Genomic DNA, 18,372 nt, shown 5'->3' on the forward strand with positions numbered 1-18,372 from the left:
TTTACTCTCCAGTAAGTTTCCTATGTTGGTTTTTAACTGTTTAGCAGCCGCCGCGAAAGATTATACAAATTATTATTTTTTTATAGAGAAAAAAGGTTCGAAATACATGGGTTACTCGCCGATTTTAAAGGGAGAAGTTCCACCTGTCGTCGCCCAATAATCGATAAAATTTCCGGCTAAATCTGTGCGAAGAGAAGTGCAGAAGATCTCATACCGAAGGTGAAGACAAAAAGTCAGTTGCAGGCAGATATTAAAGAAGCTGTAGAAAAAACTGAAAATTATGTCACTCATATAAATATTTATTTAGAGAAAATAAACGAGGAGTAAGAAAAATTGCTGGAAACTAAATCTTTGTCTTTTCTCGGAATGCAATTTAAAATCACGCTTGCGAAACCGGAAATGTAAAAATGTCCTAGGACCGCGGTTGTCGCTCAGCAAGATAGTTTTTGGCTACGTGAATAGAACTAAGTGAATAAGTTTTTGCAACCTTATTATTTTTTAAAAAGAGTTTTTTGCTTTTTTTTGTCTCAATTTCCTAAGTAACGGAGATGATAATTGACATAACACGTATATATTAAAATATAATATTTTTCAGAAAGACAATAAAAATTTCTATATACAATTTTCACAAAGCCAGTCCTCCCAATTTTGAGTGGAATTTCTCACACAACAATCGCAACTTCTATTTGCACACTTTACAATTTCATGAACATTTGCTGAACGATAGCAAATACAATATTGCGGACCATGATCTTCTTTGAATTCACCATTACGAATACAATCACAGTACCAAGTGCCCTGAAGCAAACAATATAATTTTACGCACTTCAGGTGAAACCATTCGATTTTGCACGCTTCGTACCTTGAACAACCAGTCATTTCACCATAACTCTCTGTAAGAGGAAGTAAAAAAACGTTAGACATATGAAAGTTATGGAAGTCTATTAATTTTCAACATCATAATACTATGGCGCGCCTGAGGGGACAAAATTAAAAAAACATTTTGTTATTTAAAAAAATAATTTTTTTGTAAAAAATCAGTTTTTTGAACAAAATACTTATTTTTTGAAATTTTTAAAAAATAATAATGAAAAAACAACAACGAATAAACAAAAAGATAAAAAAACAATTTGATTTAATTTATTGCTCATTTTTGTTTGACAGGGTAATCTGTTTTGCAATTTATTACTTTGTTTCCCCTCTTGCGGCACTTCTAAAATGGCGCAGAAAGAAAACAACATGAGCTCTGCACTTGAAGACCTCAGCAACCTTGTTCGTGCTTTGGAACAGCAAAAAAAGAAGTCCGAGCAGAACAGCGAATAAAACAATGTTGAAGAAGCTGTACATTTACTCTTCCGTCCAAAAAGACAAGAGAAAAATGGTAAAAAGCTACGTTATTTTGTTTTACAAACCAATTTCACTTTTTTGGTTTTGTGACTTATAGCTAGCAATCTAGCTAGCTAAAACCAAGTTACAATGACTACAATACATATTTTTCCCCAGAGGTAGGTATGGGTAACAACTATTTTTGTGCCCTTTTTACCGTCATTTTTGAATTATTTTAAAACAGAAAAATCGGAACACTTTCACACGATTGCCATCTTCCACCAAAAGACCTTTTACCAATACCAATAGTAATACTTCTAAGCAAAGAAAATCTGCAAAATTCATGAAAGATCTTGTGTTAATTCCTTCACCAAAAATTAAAGTTATACCGAAAGGTGAATTGAAGGAACATTTACAATCATCAGGATTTATTGTTAATGCCTTCGAGGTTTTACTTGAAGCTCAGGAGGATGAAATCAGAGAAATGATTTTTGAAAAGTTCCAAGATAAACTTCCAAGCAAAAATCAATCTTCATTTATGAAACCGGTACATAAAAAATTAATGAATCCTTCAGGCATAAATAACATAAATGGAAAAGTTTTAAAGCATTTGTCTTCTCCTGGTATAAACGGCTGCATTTATATCAGGTCTTTAATTGACACAACTAAAAGTTATTTTAGTGCATTCATCAATTGCTATGAAAAAGAAGAAAAGTTTGAATCTGCTAGTGATGATGGATTATTAGAAAAGCCAGCATTTGGATTAATTAAAGATATAAATAACAATACTTCGACATCAGGCCAAGTCGAGTCATCAGCTCAAAGTTCATCAAAGGATATTGTACTTGAACAATCAGAAAAAAGCTTGGCTGCAGTACAGATTTTGTGATGAAGGATTTGGTTGATATTCGTACAATTCATGTAGCAACCGGGAAGAAACAAAAAATTTTAATCAACAGGTCAGATACATAGTTAAAAACCACTTTAATTCAATATAAACGTGGCCAAATTGAAATATCTTACTTCCCAGAAGTAACCTTTGAAAATGGAGAAGAAGGCATGGGTGCAGATGGTCCAAAAAGGGAATATTTTTATATATTACTTCAAGTAATACGTGGAGAAGGAAGCATTCAATTCACGTATGCTTCCTTGATACGTGGATAAGGAAGCATTCGATTGTTTAAGGGAGATATAAATCATAAAGTTCCTGTTTACAATGAATTCCACTTGGACAGTGAGTTATATCTCTATGCTGGAAAAGTTATTGCACATAGCATTCTGCATATGTCCATTTTTTGATTACTAATGATATTGCAGAAGCATATTCTGTTGTAACAGATCAAGATTTTCCAGATTTTGAATTACGACACATAATACAGCAGGTGGTTATAGTATATATATTTAGTACTATTGATTCTAACTTACTATTATTTGACTTTTTATAATGTTGAATCTTTAGATGAGAATGGTAAATTTATAAATTTATGTGTTTTTTTAGATTCGATCATGTGATGATGACAAAGAAATGTTTGCATATCAAAGTAATGATTTCTTATAGTGTGAACGTAAAGCTGCTGGATATGGACATTCCATGTTTACAACAAAGACCAAGGACACAGCTTTGTATCTGTTAACTATATATTGCATCTTTAAAATGGGACATGAAGAAACAGAGCAACTACGAGAAGGTTTTGAAACCATCTCCCTTATCAGTGTGCTAAAAAACAATCGAAGCATTTGGAAAGAAGTATTTCAATCCACATGTGATTCAGCCTGAAGATCTTTACAATTGATTTAAGTTACCAAAGGCGATAAAAAAGTGCAGTATAAAATCATTGTTTTCAAAGTTAGAACGGCAATCCACTTTGTAAAAATGTTGTTTTTATATCTACAAATTTTATAACATTTTGTGTAATATTTTGTGTCTTTCATCAAACAGCAATGAAGATACAGTTGATGAAGGTATTTCTATTTTTATATTTTTAAATTACTTACCAATTTTTTATAGGACTATAATTTGTATTTTTAAAATTTTTTGCAAGTTCATATATTTCTTATGGGTGTAAAATTTGCAGCTTCTTTTTATTTTAGCTATCACAAAAAAAGGACCTATTAGTATTTTGTTGCTCTTCGTCAGTTCCTTTGGAAAATGGCATTACTCTAAAGTTTAACAGGAGAGGTAAACCATTTCCTGATGCAGATACGTTTTGTCGATACTTTCGATTCCAATTTGTCATGATGCATATAACGATTTCAAAAAGGCAATTGATGCTACCTTACGGTTACAAGGACAGGGTTTTGAACGTTTGTGAGTTTTTTAACTCGTTTTTTTCCTTTTGCTGTCCTAAAACGTCCAAAGTTATACAAAGCGTGAAGTTAAAAAAGATTATTATATAAGATTACATAAGATTATTATATATTATATAAAAAGATTGTTATATTTATGTTGACATTATGTTTCATTTTGTTTACTTTTCGTTATATAAAAAGGGGACTTATTGACTTAACTTAATTTTCTTAATGTTAACAATAAAAGGCTTAAAAGTTTTTTACGTTAGTAAAAAAAATATGTGAAGGCTACTATGTTTTGTTAGTGATTACTAAAGTTTTTGTTATTTAATACGAGTAAATGTAAACTTCTGATTAAAGTATTTCTTTGACACACTAAAATACATTTTTAATAAACTCTTGTCCCTGTTAAAAATTAACAACTTATTAACTTTACATACTCCTACTATCAAGTGCCAAATAAACGCCAGCCCATCAACTGAATTATAAATTTTTGGCCCTGATGTTCCATCGCGAGCGCTTAAAATCCTTTTTTTGGTATTCAACCGTACATCAGCTTTTCATAGCACATGTACCAATAATTCACGAGCTTGAATGTAAAGTTTGTTCCGTGATTGTGGTCTTCAGAAAGTGGTTCAATATTTTGCATGAAATTGTATGGTAGGTCCAGAGCTATCTCAGGAACATCTATGTTATTGGCCAAATCTATTAAAGGAGCTGGACCGTCAAGTTCGACTCCATGTGTACCAATGTTTTCATTTTCCTCCATTATCTGTTTCAAGCCGTTATCAGAAGAATGCCAGTTCCTATATATGCCTTGAGTCCACAGCTGATACGGCTTTCTATTGCCTTCAGTTGATAAAGGATGATTATTCCACTGCTTCACAAAATCCTCGCAAGCACGATTAATTCTAGGCAAAACACGCTATGCAATGCGTACAAATCTACATCATTTACGTGGTCTAACATTTCTTCCTGCTCCATGAAAAAAATGCCTTTAAAATATTCAACAACCTGTATGACTAAGTCGCGCCAAAGCCTTTCCATTCTTTGATTATGCACTGATAGTCCAGTTATGACAGGTTTACTGGCCACATCCATCGTGCCACTGCAATATTTTCTGTACCGTGGTCAGTGCGAATTCTCCTAGGGACATTGTATTTATTGATGGCTTCCAGAAATAGATCTAATACGGTAGTGCTTCTGTTATTTGAATTACATCTGAGAAATGTTACTAATCTTGAATAACCATCTATACATCCGTGAAACACAATGCGCCATCTAATTAAGTTATGATGGCCGTCCATATGCCTAAAAGAATGTTTTAAGAAATGGATATGGTCATAACGCAAACACTGTTTGTTAATTCGGGAAACTTACTTACCACAGCGAAATTGGAGATTTCACATTGTACCTCCTTCTTTGTATACAATTCCTTCGCCTCATCACCCTGCTCAACGCGTCTACTCTCATGATTGATTGTCGCAATCTTTCTCTTTTCGCCTTAACCCTATTCGGTCCGGGGGGGGGGGGGGGCGGATTCCGCCCCCCCCCTGACGGTTTTGTTTTAATAACTTCTGATTGCTTTCTTATATGGCTATGATACTTACTGAGTTTCAACATTTATCTATTAGACACCTGCATGCTAATTTTTTGGGTCCCATACCTTTCAGAGGCTTTGATATTGGCCATTACTCGTAACTACCCCTAAAAATCTCTATGAAATCCTTATAATGGGGAAAATATAATAACTCCTGTTAGGATTATCCTTGAACTTGAAACTTGCAACACAACTTTGCTTTATCAAGAAGAATCATTTGGAATAATTTGAACACGTGACTAATCCGATTTCCCGATTTTGTCGGATTTTACCCGAAAATCGGAAAAAAACGGATTTTCGGGCAATTTTTGGCAATTTTTTATCCGATCCATGTAAAAACCGGAAGATATGTTAAATAACTTTTATTTAGCTTTCAGAAACTTCAAACAGAATGTAAAAATTTGCTCTAGAACAAAAGTAATTATATTTCAAGCAGATAGTGGCATTTTTAACAATTTTCAAGCTTCAGATGACGTCACAGAAAATGTGCTGACGCAAGCAAAAGTTTATTGGCGCCATTTTGTTCCTTTTATGACGTAATATAAGTGTGCCAAGTTTGATTCAATTTGAACAACCCTATGAAAAGTTATTGAGGGGGGGCGGAATCCGCCCAGGGGGGGCGGAATCCGCCCCCCCCCCCGGTCATAGTATGTTCGAAAAACCCCGGACCGAATAGGGTTAATATGTTTGCTGGTAATTGCACCTATTACCATTCTTTCGCCGCAATTTGGGAGTATCAAAAGCAATTCTCGAACTATTTCATCGAGTTGTTGATCAGTTATGTCTGAATATTCTGCTTCTCAAAAAAGTAAATCAAATTGTTTACGACGACGACGGGGTGTTTTGATACTAATACCAAGCATCTGAGCAATGTCCTTCCATTGGTATCCGATCTTTCTCAGGCTAATGACTTGTTCCTTTGGCACTTCATACTTTGGTCTGCCAGCTTCACCAGTCACAGCTCTAGGACTAATGTAAGCATTGCTTTTATCACCACATGGACAACGATGTTTCACTAGTTCTTCATAAGAATTTTGTCGTGATCTAATAACTTCTGGTACACGATCACTTATATTAGGGACTTGTAAGTACTCTAAGTATATTGATGCTAAATTCCATATAATTTCGTCAAACTGAATGTTGTAAATTTTCTGCCCGATTACATTCAAGGGCAAAAACCTGTTTCTTTCTAAACCATTTAGAAACGTAATTGCAGCTGTAACATGTGGAACATATTCCGCCATCATTGTTTTTCTAATATTTCATTTTTGAGCGGAATTTTGAATAAAATGCTGAATAGTTATACTTGTCGAAATTTGGATTGATTGATTGATTGACAGGTGCCACAAAAAAAGAAAAAAACATTTATTAAAAAAATATAATAATTTTTTTTCAACTAAAAAGAAAAAAAAATGCGAAAAAAAAAATGTTTTCGTATTTTTTATATTATTTATTTTTATTTTAATATCGAAAACGTTTTTTTCTTGGAAAAAAGTTTTTTTGTTTACTTTTTAGGTTTTTTTAATTTTGTCCCCTCAGGCGCGCCATATAATACCTTAAGGGAAGAAATTATTTGCGGAAGAAATTTGTGCAAAAATTATTTTTGAGGATGAGTGACCCAATAATAGCATATTTCGCGGAATAAGTTTTTGCGGATACCGACCTCAACAGAGATATTGCGGAATTTATTTTTGCAGATGACCAAAATTAAGGTATAAGGATAAGGCGTGGTGTATAAACATGCACATACCTTTATTACCACATGTACACCAATGATCCTCTTCACGGCATATCGCACATTCCCACACACCCAATGGAACTGTGTTTGAGGTTAAGCCCACACATGTCAGATGGTACCACTTAATCCGACAAGTGGAATTTCCGCACAATATGGATTCTTGTTCATCAGCATCATCAAATAGGCAGAAACAATAAATGCCATTTTGGTCGCCATTTTGGTCACCATTAAGCTCTTCACCCTCTCCATCGATGCATCGATCTTCATCTCTCCTAGTACAGATATATGACGAAATTAAATACCCGCAAAGCACATACGGTTTTGTAAAACAAATCAAAAACATGTTGCCATACATCGTAAAATTTTTTTACACATGCAAATAAATATAGTAAAAAGGGATTTTATGTTGCTAGAAAAAAAAAGCAAAAACTAATAACAAATATGTCAACCTACCTGATCTGAGTAAACTTCTTTATATCATTATAGAATGTTTTAATCATGTCCAGTTTCTTGTAAAATGTACGTCTAAGTGCCACATAATTTTTTCTGATAAATTTTTGGCTCAGCATAAAATATATCATCCGAAACCTTTCGATACACAACTCAAATAACCTCAACATTTGCGTTAGATTCTACTTAAAAACACATATTTTTACTGGGTAAGAAAGTAATCACCTTGATGTAGCATTACCTTATCTTGATAATCAATATGTTGGTCATCTTCCGAGCGTAAGCGCACGACGTTGTGCTGATCAGACTGTTTTTTTATCGCCACGTTGTTTGTGAATGGTGACATCTTACTTACTGTTGTTCTCTTAACATCCATATTGAGAACGGGGACAGTTGGTGGACGAATGGATCGCACTGTTGTTCCACGTTCCAAATTACCAGTAATTACTGGTACTTCCATTTCTACGTTAACAACATCAATGTTCAAAAAGTCTGGAACACCATCTTGAGGAAACTGTCCTTTAAGTTTTTTCAATCTCATCTGTGGTGAAATGACTTGATGAAATTCTTCATTTTAAAGGAGATTACTCATTCCCAGTTTTGAAAATTCAAGTTAATTCGGTTTTGTTGTTGATGTCAACATCACGTCGTGTCAGACCAAAGTCTGGTCCCATTTCATAAACACGACATAAATGGCTGAAGGCTACAACAAAATTTCAAGTCTAAGTGGCTTTGTAGATAAAGTGGAACTTTTAACAAGCTTGCGCAGCCAGTGGCATTGGTCCTGTGTGCAAGTTCTTGGAAGATCTCCAAGAAATGAAGCATATGACGGAAAAACATCTGTCAAGCATCGTATTCCAATTAAAACTCCACAACGGTTCCGTTGTCTGGACTAAAAAAAATCAAATATATTTTCGCTTACAATATTTATACAATAAATCTGAGGATAAAATTAGAAAAGAATAATGCTTTAAAGAGACAACATAGTCCAGATGCAATCTACTATATGTAATTTGAAGTATAATTTCTATACGCATATAAGAAACAAGGACAATGGTAAAAAGCTATATACCTGAATGGGATCTGAGGTTCACTTAACAGATGTTTAGCATAGCTTCCTCGCTTCAATTCGTTGGATGGAACAATGTAGTGGAACAATTCTTCTACCTGCATAACAGGCATGACCCAACCGCTGCTGTTACAAATGTCTTGCAGTCACAACGGTACATCCAATTTGACATGTGTATAACTGTTGTATCTTTGTACTCATATGCTGATATTTGCAACATCTGGCTTCTAAATCTAGAATCTCCATCAGCAACAAATTGAAACACAGGCACATGGTTTCTGTTTAACATCTTCATGAAGTTGTATTTCTGAAGCTTATGATCATACAAAACAATTCAACAAAAATCCATACGCATGAGAAACAAACCTTAAATTTTTAATAGAAATTTAAATGCAAATACAATGTGAAGGACGATGCATACTATTTAAAAGAATTACCTGGTTTTGCAAATAGCGATTGTTTGTACTGATTGCTGCTACTTCATACAACGGAACATCTACAGCTGTTTGGCCGACAGTCAGGGAGTATACGTATGTGGATCTCGGCCAATTTAGTGCTATTGATTCTGCAAATACTTCGATACTACAATATCACATTTAGAATTATCAGGTGATATCAATGGAAATGTTGGTATTGATTCGACAGTTACACCATATTGCCCATTTTTGTTTAATGCTGTTCGCCAGCCTTCGTATGTCTCAAATTGAGCATTGATAACATGTGTACCAATTAAATGTTTTCGAGTTTTTTTTTGCCATACTGCACTGGTATACCATGCAATAAATTCTCTATATCAAGATTTTCACTAGTGATATTTCGGACTAGCACATATCGGGGCATAGCTGGCAATCCATATAACTTCATGTCATATTGATTAAATTCAATTATTATTTTTGTCGCTGTCTCACCAATCATACAATTCACAGGATTTATATTTCCTATATCAATCAAGTTTTTATCTCCTCGTAAAAGTGATGATGTATCCACAGTAACACCTAATTAAAAAATGCAAGAATTTCACAGAAAAATAAAATATGAAAAAAATAATCCATCTACTTATTCTAAACCTGATACCAAAAAGCATTATAGTTAAAATTATGAAAAAATTACAAATTTATTACCCTCGGTATACATGTGAGTATTTGGATTCAAAAAAGCAACTGCAGCAGCAACAGATTCCCATGACAATTAAAACACAGGGACCATGTAAGTTTTCTGACAAACAATTGAAAATCTTTTCGACCCTTTGCTTATATCGGTAGCAAAGGTTTTTATAAGACCAATATGTAATGGGGAGATGTCTCCATTGTCCACTAAAGATGTTATAATTGAGGCAGCTGGTGATAAATGTTGTGCTGCTTCTATTTTTTTCAAACTGAGATGCAGTTTTTTCAATATCAGACAGACGACTTTTCAATTGGGAAATTTCATAATCCTTTACCTTAATGCACTGTTAGATCAACTCCTGTTCATAGTTTTCTATCTTTTTCAAAAGTACATTGTTATAACCATCCAATTCATTAAACCGTTTTATTAACTTTCCATCAATGCTTTCAGGCTGGTCCACAACAATATCACATCATCCAACATAACTTGGTCACATATACTAGAAGATGAAGCTGTTGGAATATCACATGTGGTGGTTTCGATGTAACAAAAAAGTAATTTTCAATTTTAGGTCGTTTATTCATGATGGCATCATCCTGATCTCTTTTAATAATCTTTCATTGAAGGTCTACCACCATTAGGACGATTTAAACTTGACATCTTCGACAAAAATACAATCATGAACACAAAAATATAGAGCTAACTATAATCTTTTTAGCATAAACAATGAGTGTAAAGTTTGTAATATTTATTTGTTCATTTATATCTAGTTTTCTACCTTAATCACAAGCGAAGATTATTACATTTAAATTGTATAAAATTTCGTGGATATTAGTAGTATTAGCTACCTATCTACTTAGCTTACATACAAATAAGCGACAACACAAATTGGTTTGCAAGGATTGGCAGCTTAGAAAATAACACGAAATAACTGGAAAAAATAGAAAAATTACCTTTTATTAATAGTGGTAGTGCATTAGTTCTGAAAAGAATTGTTTTATAGCCTTTATTCGATAAATAGCTGCAATAAAACCCACAAATAAGAAACTGACAGTACAACAACATAATAACATCTTCCTTCGTCTCCACAAAATTTAAATGAGAACAATAAGCTCGTTCACGTTGCACTTCGGGCACAAATCGGGCGGTTTCGATAGGGCCCAGGCTTTTCCGGGCGGTTACAGACGAAAACCTCGAAAAAACGCCCACGTCTGGGCTAACGTATACGGCGTTTCACGCGAGTCGGCACCCTCGTAAGTTATTATGCATGTCTTTAAGTGCCTTGGCGGAGCCGGCGTTCTTAAGAACTGGTAAAACATTTCTAACCAGCGTCACTATTCTTAAAAATGTCAATCCTTTCATCTACCAACCTCATTACACTGATTATAGATTATATAGTTGTAAGAAACAACAACATTAGAAAGCGACGATGGTTCCGTGAAAACTTTCCAAAATCTGAGGAAATTGTTGTTATAGAAAATCCCAACGGTATGCATGCCTTTAATAGACTTGAAAAGGATGGGCATGTTGAGCGATATCAATTTCACTTCAGACTTATTATTCATACAAATCATCTTACTCGGGATGATTTGTATGATTTAAGTGATCCGGCATTGGAAGATTGGTCGCAGTCTTCGATAGCAATTTTTCATTTTCTTGGATTTGACCAAGATAAGAAATTTTGGATTCCAAAAAATTAAGAAAGATAAAAAATGTCTCGAATTCCAATGGACACTGTGCTATGCGTAGTCGATAAAAACTATCCTCATGAACGTGGGATATCTGGCAGACAAGACTATTATAGGATCAAATGTCAACGTCAACAGCTAGCAGCGAGAATAAATATTTTACAAGCGATGGACCCTAATATGATAGTAAGGGAACCAGTATGCGACGATCTAAATACCGTTCACGCCTGGTGCTACTTCAAAGAAGATATTCTTGGTACCAACTATTTTTACCTCGACCATTGCCTGATGACGATACGCGTGAGCTTTTCAAAGAGTTGTTTTATATCGATATGGAGAAAGCAGGCGATGATTTTGTGACTCTTACAAGTCATAAAATTATTAAAAATCTACCATTCTTGTGAATGAAAAAGGTTTACAATACAGCAAGCTGCACTGAAGTATCTTGTCTACAGGGACGGTGGATGTAAATAAAATTGGGATTAGGCTCCCAGAAGAAGGTGCTGAATACACTTTCTTGCTTATTACAAGCATGAGTACTGTCCAACTTGGACCTATAACTATTCACTGAAAAATCTTAAAGAGAAAAAACAATCCTTCAATCACAAACAATATGACACAAGACAGAGCTAACAACATAAACGGACTGGTTACAGAACAAACACAAATGGAAAAAATGTATATGTCAAAAATATATAATATAAAAAAGAATTATATAAAACCCTCCTGTGCGCCAGAACTTGTGACTCTGGCTGTAGCTTTCCACATGTGTTACAGGGCCCCAACACTCAGCCTTACACAGGAGGTTGTCATGACAGGACCAGCCTGTACATATTTTGACTAAGGACAGCAGGGTTGTCAAGCCTAAAGACCAAGTTAGTAAACTTGGGCACCTTACTGAACTGGGGTAAAAAGTTGGGGTCGTTACACCCAAAGACAAGCTGAAAGCAAACCCCCTTGCTAAGCTTCTTTTAAGTTACCAGAGAAGAGTGAGCTGAACTCTTTACCCTCTGGGTATTGACGGCAAACTGGTTCGAATGAACTAGCTGGGGTAATATAAAACCGCTCGGATTTACATTTTCCTCCCCCATGACCCTGGAAGTACAGGTTTTATAAACGTAAGGATAAATGTATAAGAAAGAAAGAAAAAGCGGATCAACAGCGAACGTAACTCACATATTAAGAAGGTACTTCAACATCCTCTGGAATCAACATTAATTCTTCTGCGACAAAACTACGGTCAGGCCCGGCTTTTTGATTCTGCTACAATGCGATCGAGCCTATATGTTTTATTGCCCCAAAAAGCATCCGTGGCACGTCTTTTTTGATCACCATGTTCTTTTCCAGGTTGAACAAGATAGAGGTGTACAACCCATCTTCAGGCAAAGGTTTTTCGGGATAATCTTGTTTTTTTGTAAGTGGCACGTCCTCCAACTTCATGGCCTTCGAAGGCTTTATTCCAATCATTGCAGTCTTGGTATTGTTGAGGCCTTTCACTATAGCCCAGCCGGCACACAACGTTATATTAACGTTAGAGTAACGTTGTATTTAGGTTTTACGTTAGACAACGTTACAGCAACGTTGGGCTAACATTACCTTGACAACGTTAACTTTATAACGCTATGACAACGTTAGCACAATGTTGCATAAAAAAAACATATTTAACGTTTTTTGTAACCTTTTTGTAACGTTAAGCTAACATTGCCACAATAACGTTAACTTTACAACGTTACGACAACGTTAGGACAATGTTGCATAAAAAAACATATTTAACGTTTGTGTAACGTTAAAGGGGAATTAAGCCTCAAACTTAAACAGCATTATTTCGGTTAACATTATGTTCGTTTCCCAAATTCTGGTCAAAATTTTGAAAAATAAATATTATTTGGATTGATTTTAATATAAAAGTTACCCCTTCTATGAGCGAACGGTAAGCGCCATTTAAATTTTCTGAGGCCACGGCTGATTCTGGAGACTGTTATATCGTGACGTATATTACGCTGAAGAAGCATAAGCTTGCGCTGAGCGAAAGCAGCGATATATGGCAAATTCAAGCTCCTGCTCTGACTCTCCTATTTCAGAAGTAGAATATTCAAGTGACTCTAGCGAAACGTCAGTAACAGGATGTTACATGAATGAGCCTGAATACTCCAAAGCAGAACTTGAAAAAGTGACTTATAAATCCAGTGATAGCGAAGAAGAAGACGAATTGAATTCAAGCAGACTTGAAAATTTGCATTGGTGTACTTGTACATGTTGCGTTATTTATAATTGCTTCACTCTTGTGGAATGCAAGTGTTGCCAAGAATTTTTCAATTTATTGAACGACAAGTTGAATGATAACAAGTGCATCACGATGCACAAGGATTTTGAAATGTTATGTTTGAACCGCACAGTGTTAGAGACAGCCAGCATACGACATCGACGATATCAGAAAAAATATAACGAACTCTCCACATATACTAATAAGTAAATCTTTCTTCAAAAAATATGTTTCTCGTAAATATTTTCACAGACCATATTTCTCATTGTCACACACAAATAAAACGTTCTTCTAATCTTCTCACTTTTCGCTTTATAATCTTACAGGTCCATGCGCTATGAAAATACACACCATCGCAGATTATTTAATTAAATTAAAAACAATGTCATTCCTTGAATATCTAATAAAAAAGGAGGAGAGCCCATGTGCCTCAAATAACAATTTGTTTCAAAGAAGTTTTGATGAATAAATAATTTCTTTCGAATATTTTATCCTGGTTTACACTATAACATAAACTTTGATTCCGTTGTAACGGAAATGAGGTACACCAGTTACCGACAGTACACGGCCTGGGTACATTATTATGAAAGGCTTGGAAAAGGATGTCGCGTGGTGATTCCAGCTTGTGTTGTGCGGAAAATAAGGGAAGAATCTCCTTTCTTTCAATTATGTCATTCATTATCGCATCAACAAAACTGAAAGACTTGGGTTCTTTCACAGGTTTCGCGACCCACTCTTTATTCAATTTGCTTGAGACAAACTTCCACTTTTTTTCACCGACCTTCTGACTCCCTTTACACGCGCATTTTACAACAGCCTGCTTTCGACCAACGTTATTGTTATGGTCCAAGATAGCCAACTTCACTCGGGCGTTCATCACATTCAACTCGAAATGTTGCCGTTCTTTCCCAGTACTATTTCTACAGCCATAAGCTTTACAAGTAGGCATCGTTTTTGGAAGAAAGATAACATCAACAAATACGCTGTTACGTTTGTTCACATTGTGTAAACAACTTTAAAAAAGATAAAGAGATCAAAAAATTGAAATGAGCGTAAAATACGTCATAGATCTCCATCGCAGATTTTTTATGATTTAAACATGGCGATTACTGTTGTCAACTTTTATGCTAAAAAAGGGATGTAAATTCAAAGAATTTCAATTTTTTTTATATACCATCAAAATAAGTAGGGTTTGTAAAAGATATTTCCGAAGAAAAAAAAATTGGGCTTAATTCCCCTTTAAGCTAACATTGCCACAATAACGATAATGATTGGTAAAGTTACAAAACAGCTGCCTGTTGTGATATAGCTTGTCTAATGAAAATAGCAAAACCCTCCCTTTTAACAAGGATTATCTCAGAAAAAATACATTGACTATTAAACAGGACGCGTAAAACAGTGGCAAAGCACAAAACACTAATAAAAAAACATAAAAAGACAACAAACAAAACAATTAGGCAATTCAAACTGAGTTAATAGGCACACATAAAATAAATAAAACTGATTTGACAAAACTATCCTTAAAAGGATAAATCTTAGAATAATTCCTAACGGAACAAATGTAAACTAAAGCAGGCAACGATCTATGCGCCAGGACTTGTGAGCCTGGCTGTAGCTGCGGTGGGTCAACCTAGTGACAATGCCAGCCTGTCATGACTGGGGTGATGTGCGTGCGCGTCAAACCACGAGGACAAGATAAGAATATTAAACCCCCTTGCAAAGTTTCTAAAATGACTCAGGGGAGCAGGATCATCAATCCTGAAGGCAAAGTGAGCAAACTCTGCCTACCTACTGGATTGGGGTAACAAGTGGGACCGTCAAACCCAAAGACAAGACAACAAGTCTAGCCTCCTTGCTATGCTTTTTACAGGACCTTAAGAGAGAGAAAGGAGTGAGCAAACTCCTATATCACGGTAAACTAACCGGGCAAGGATTAGCTGGGGTGAATTAGAACCGCTAGGGAAATTTATTACCTCCCCCAATTTGTTTTTATGGCATGGAAAAAGTTAAATCCTGGTAAAAAATAGTATGTAACAGGACAGTTAACACTTGAAGGATAGAGTTTGCATAGCATGTGTTACCTTTGTTTATCAAACCGGCATGGGCGCTGTTAGCTTTCTGCTTGGATTTGGTCTTTAAGTCACCTGCGGGGTTTGGCAATGATGTGGCTGGATACGAACCGTTATCGAAAAAAGCGTTTGATGCGAAAGAAAGCACTTGGAACATACGAGCGTTTGAGGTTGTGGATGTTGTTAGATTGCATTCTTGGGACCATTGCAGGGAATCTAACGTCACGGCAACGTTAGAACAATGTTAAATTTTCGTGGGATAAAAATATTGCGGTTTCGCAAATTTTTCCAAAATACTAATGGATGTTAAGCCCAAAATGATGATTTATTATAGTTCCCAAGTTCTTGAATTTAGCTGCTGATAAACTGTTGACTAACTCAAGTCTAATAGAGAAATTGAGTGCACTTTACGTGTACATTAAGGCGCGGTGCAAAAAAATTAAACTTAATTTAATTAAAAATAGGGTTAAAACAAATCCAAAATAATTGATAATCCATCATGATAAAAGATTTTACCATATATAAGTATATTCAAAATATCAAACAAAATCTATATACATCTCATATATAAAAAATCTAAAAAAACCCCACTTTAATCATAACGTCATACGTATTTGGTATAATTAGCAAAACCTCGAATTCCAAAATTTACAAACATATCAACATTTATCAAAAAAACAAAAGACAACTTTCCAAGCTCTTTTTAACCCCTTTCCGCATAGCGTATTATATATGATACAGTCTGTGTTTTGTTTATCTCTGGTCACACTATCTAATTTTAGGCTAAATAAACTTGATATACGGGTTCTCTGGATAGTTCTTAGTAAGTTAAACCAAGATTTATATAAAATTTCATAATTCCCGTTTCTGAATACTTTCATATGTTTACAAGATGGCGTCCGGCAGCAAATCTCAAGGTCCATGTAAGTAAACATGTTTAAAATCATATTTAATTTGATGCTACGAAGCTGAATAAATTCATACAGTTTATTTGTAGGTTGTTTATGTCTAGGAACAAGTTTTTTACAAGTTTTTCTCTATAATTTCTTCATAAACTCCAGATTTTAGACTGTATCATATATGATACACTATGCAAAAAAAGAATATTAGCTAGCTATTTGCCTAAAAACGTGATTTCTTTTATTATCTTTATTTGATGCCCATACACACAAATAGCCTTTATAGTGAGTATATTTGATGTGTTTAGCATAGTAATTCATTTCTAGATAATTATTTTTATTTTTAGCAATTGGCGTAAGATCATTTTATGGGCGAAAACCTGTCGGCGTTAACCGAGTACAACCATTTGTAAATGTTAGGGGTATTCCTGAACCAAACGAATCTTCTGATGACGATCTTGATTCAGACAGCGAAAATGAATATTACAATGCTGCAAACCAATAAGATTTAATAATTGAATCAACGTCATCAGAATATGATGACTCATCAAGTGACAGCGATGACAATTTGGCACTGAGTTCGATTGCGGCTACCTCGAAAAGAACAGCGACGGATGCAAAAAAAACAACTGCTGCTGCAAAAAAAAAGATACCGATTAATTGGAAGAAAAAGAATCTTGAAGTAAAGGAGAACTATGAGTTTAAAGTTGACTACCAAAATGAACTAGATGATGATTTGGAGGGTCTTGGATCAGAGCTTTCGTATTTTTTCTACCTTTTCCCTAAAGATTTGATCGAAGATATTGCACGCCAAACTGTTTTATATTCAGTTCAATCACGTCCAGAAAAACCTGTTGATATCACAGAAGGTGACATTCAGAAATTTATTGCGTGTGTTTTATATATGTCAATCGTCAAGTTACCGAGTACTCGAGATTACTGGTCGTCCTCGATCGGTATTCCCCAAGTAGCAAAAGTGATGACAGTCAACCGCTTTGAAGAAATAAAACGTTTTATTCATTTTAGTGATAATGCTACTGCTGATAAAACTGACAAAATAAATAAAATTCGCCCACTGGTTAACAAATTAAATGAGCAACTTCGAACAATACCTATTGAAGAAAGTTTAGCTGTTGACGAACAGATTGTCCCCTTCAAAGGGCGGCATTCCATCAAACAATATAACCCTAAAAAACCACATAAATGGGGCTTCAAAGTTTTCGTTTTGAGTGGCGTTTCAGGCTTTAGTTATAATTTTGAAGTTTTTACTGGTGGAGCAGATAATGTATGTGCCCAAAATGAGCCTGATCTTGGTGCAAGCAGTAACGTTGTCGTACGATTAGCACGAGTTATTCCTGAAAACTGTAATTACAAACTTTATGTTGATAATTGGTTCAATAGTATTCCACTAAACGTGTATATGTATACAAAAGGTATACAAATGGTAGGGACAGTTCGTCGTAACCGAATAGGAAAATGTCCAGTATCGTCAGATAAAGAAATAAAAAAGAAAGGTCGCGGAACTCATGAAGAACGTGTCGCAACAATAGATGATGTTGATGTCTGCGTTGTCTCGTGGTTTGATAATAAGGTGGTAAAACAAACATATCGAGACACCGTGCCCAAACCTTGTTACGATTTATAACAAACATATGGGAGGCGTAGACTTTTTAGATTCGCTTTTAGGGTATTACCGCAACAAAATCTGGTCGAAAAAGTGGTATCACAGAATTTTCTTCCACTTAATTGATATGATGGTAGTCAATGCTTGGATTTTATGGAGAAAACAAGATCCAAATGTGCCTTTAGTAAAGTTCAAACTAGCTGTTGCTGATTTATTGTGCCATTACCAGAAAACTCCAAATAGAAAGCGT

General features: G+C 34.9%; 2 protein-coding genes across 2 annotated transcripts; one reads left to right on the forward strand and one right to left on the reverse strand.

The window, feature by feature from the left end:
• Positions 1 to 572: 572 nt before the first annotated feature.
• On the reverse strand, positions 573 to 10,694 carry LOC130625830 (uncharacterized). The gene is made up of 5 exons (XM_057440945.1): positions 8,476 to 10,694; positions 7,645 to 8,295; positions 7,407 to 7,585; positions 6,966 to 7,225; positions 573 to 893 (listed from the first exon to the last, which is right to left on the reverse strand). The coding sequence occupies exons 2-5, from the start codon at positions 7,942 to 7,944 to the stop codon at positions 613 to 615; spliced, it is 1,020 nt and encodes a 339-aa protein (XP_057296928.1). The 5' UTR covers positions 7,945 to 8,295; positions 8,476 to 10,694; the 3' UTR covers positions 573 to 612.
• Positions 10,695 to 16,491: 5,797 nt separating this feature from the next.
• LOC130625237 (piggyBac transposable element-derived protein 3-like) lies at positions 16,492 to 18,143 on the forward strand. Its single transcript, XM_057440293.1, has 3 exons — positions 16,492 to 16,522; positions 16,846 to 16,920; positions 17,032 to 18,143. Exons 1-3 carry the CDS (start codon positions 16,492 to 16,494, stop codon positions 18,141 to 18,143), a joined length of 1,218 nt encoding a protein of 405 aa, XP_057296276.1.
• Positions 18,144 to 18,372: the final 229 nt, after the last annotated feature.

Source organism: Hydractinia symbiolongicarpus, chromosome 14 (genome assembly GCF_029227915.1).
Source record: "Hydractinia symbiolongicarpus strain clone_291-10 chromosome 14, HSymV2.1, whole genome shotgun sequence".
In the NCBI taxonomy this organism is placed as follows: domain Eukaryota; kingdom Metazoa; phylum Cnidaria; class Hydrozoa; order Anthoathecata; family Hydractiniidae; genus Hydractinia; species Hydractinia symbiolongicarpus.

Coding starts and splice junctions, on each gene's coding strand:
- LOC130625830 (XM_057440945.1), bottom strand. CDS start 7,944: ATGAGATTGAAAAAACTTAAAGGACAGTTTCCTCAAGATGGTGTTCCA. Junction 7,586..7,644: donor ATATTGATTATCAAGATAAG/GTAATGCTACAT, acceptor GTTTTTAAGTAG/AATCTAACGCAAATGTTGAG. Junction 7,226..7,406: donor AAGAAGTTTACTCAGATCAG/GTAGGTTGACAT, acceptor TATCTGTACTAG/GAGAGATGAAGATCGATGCA.
- LOC130625237 (XM_057440293.1), top strand. CDS start 16,492: ATGGCGTCCGGCAGCAAATCTCAAGGTCCAT. Junction 16,523..16,845: donor CAGCAAATCTCAAGGTCCAT/GTAAGTAAACAT, acceptor TTTTATTTTTAG/CAATTGGCGTAAGATCATTT. Junction 16,921..17,031: donor ACCATTTGTAAATGTTAGGG/GTATTCCTGAAC, acceptor CAACGTCATCAG/AATATGATGACTCATCAAGT.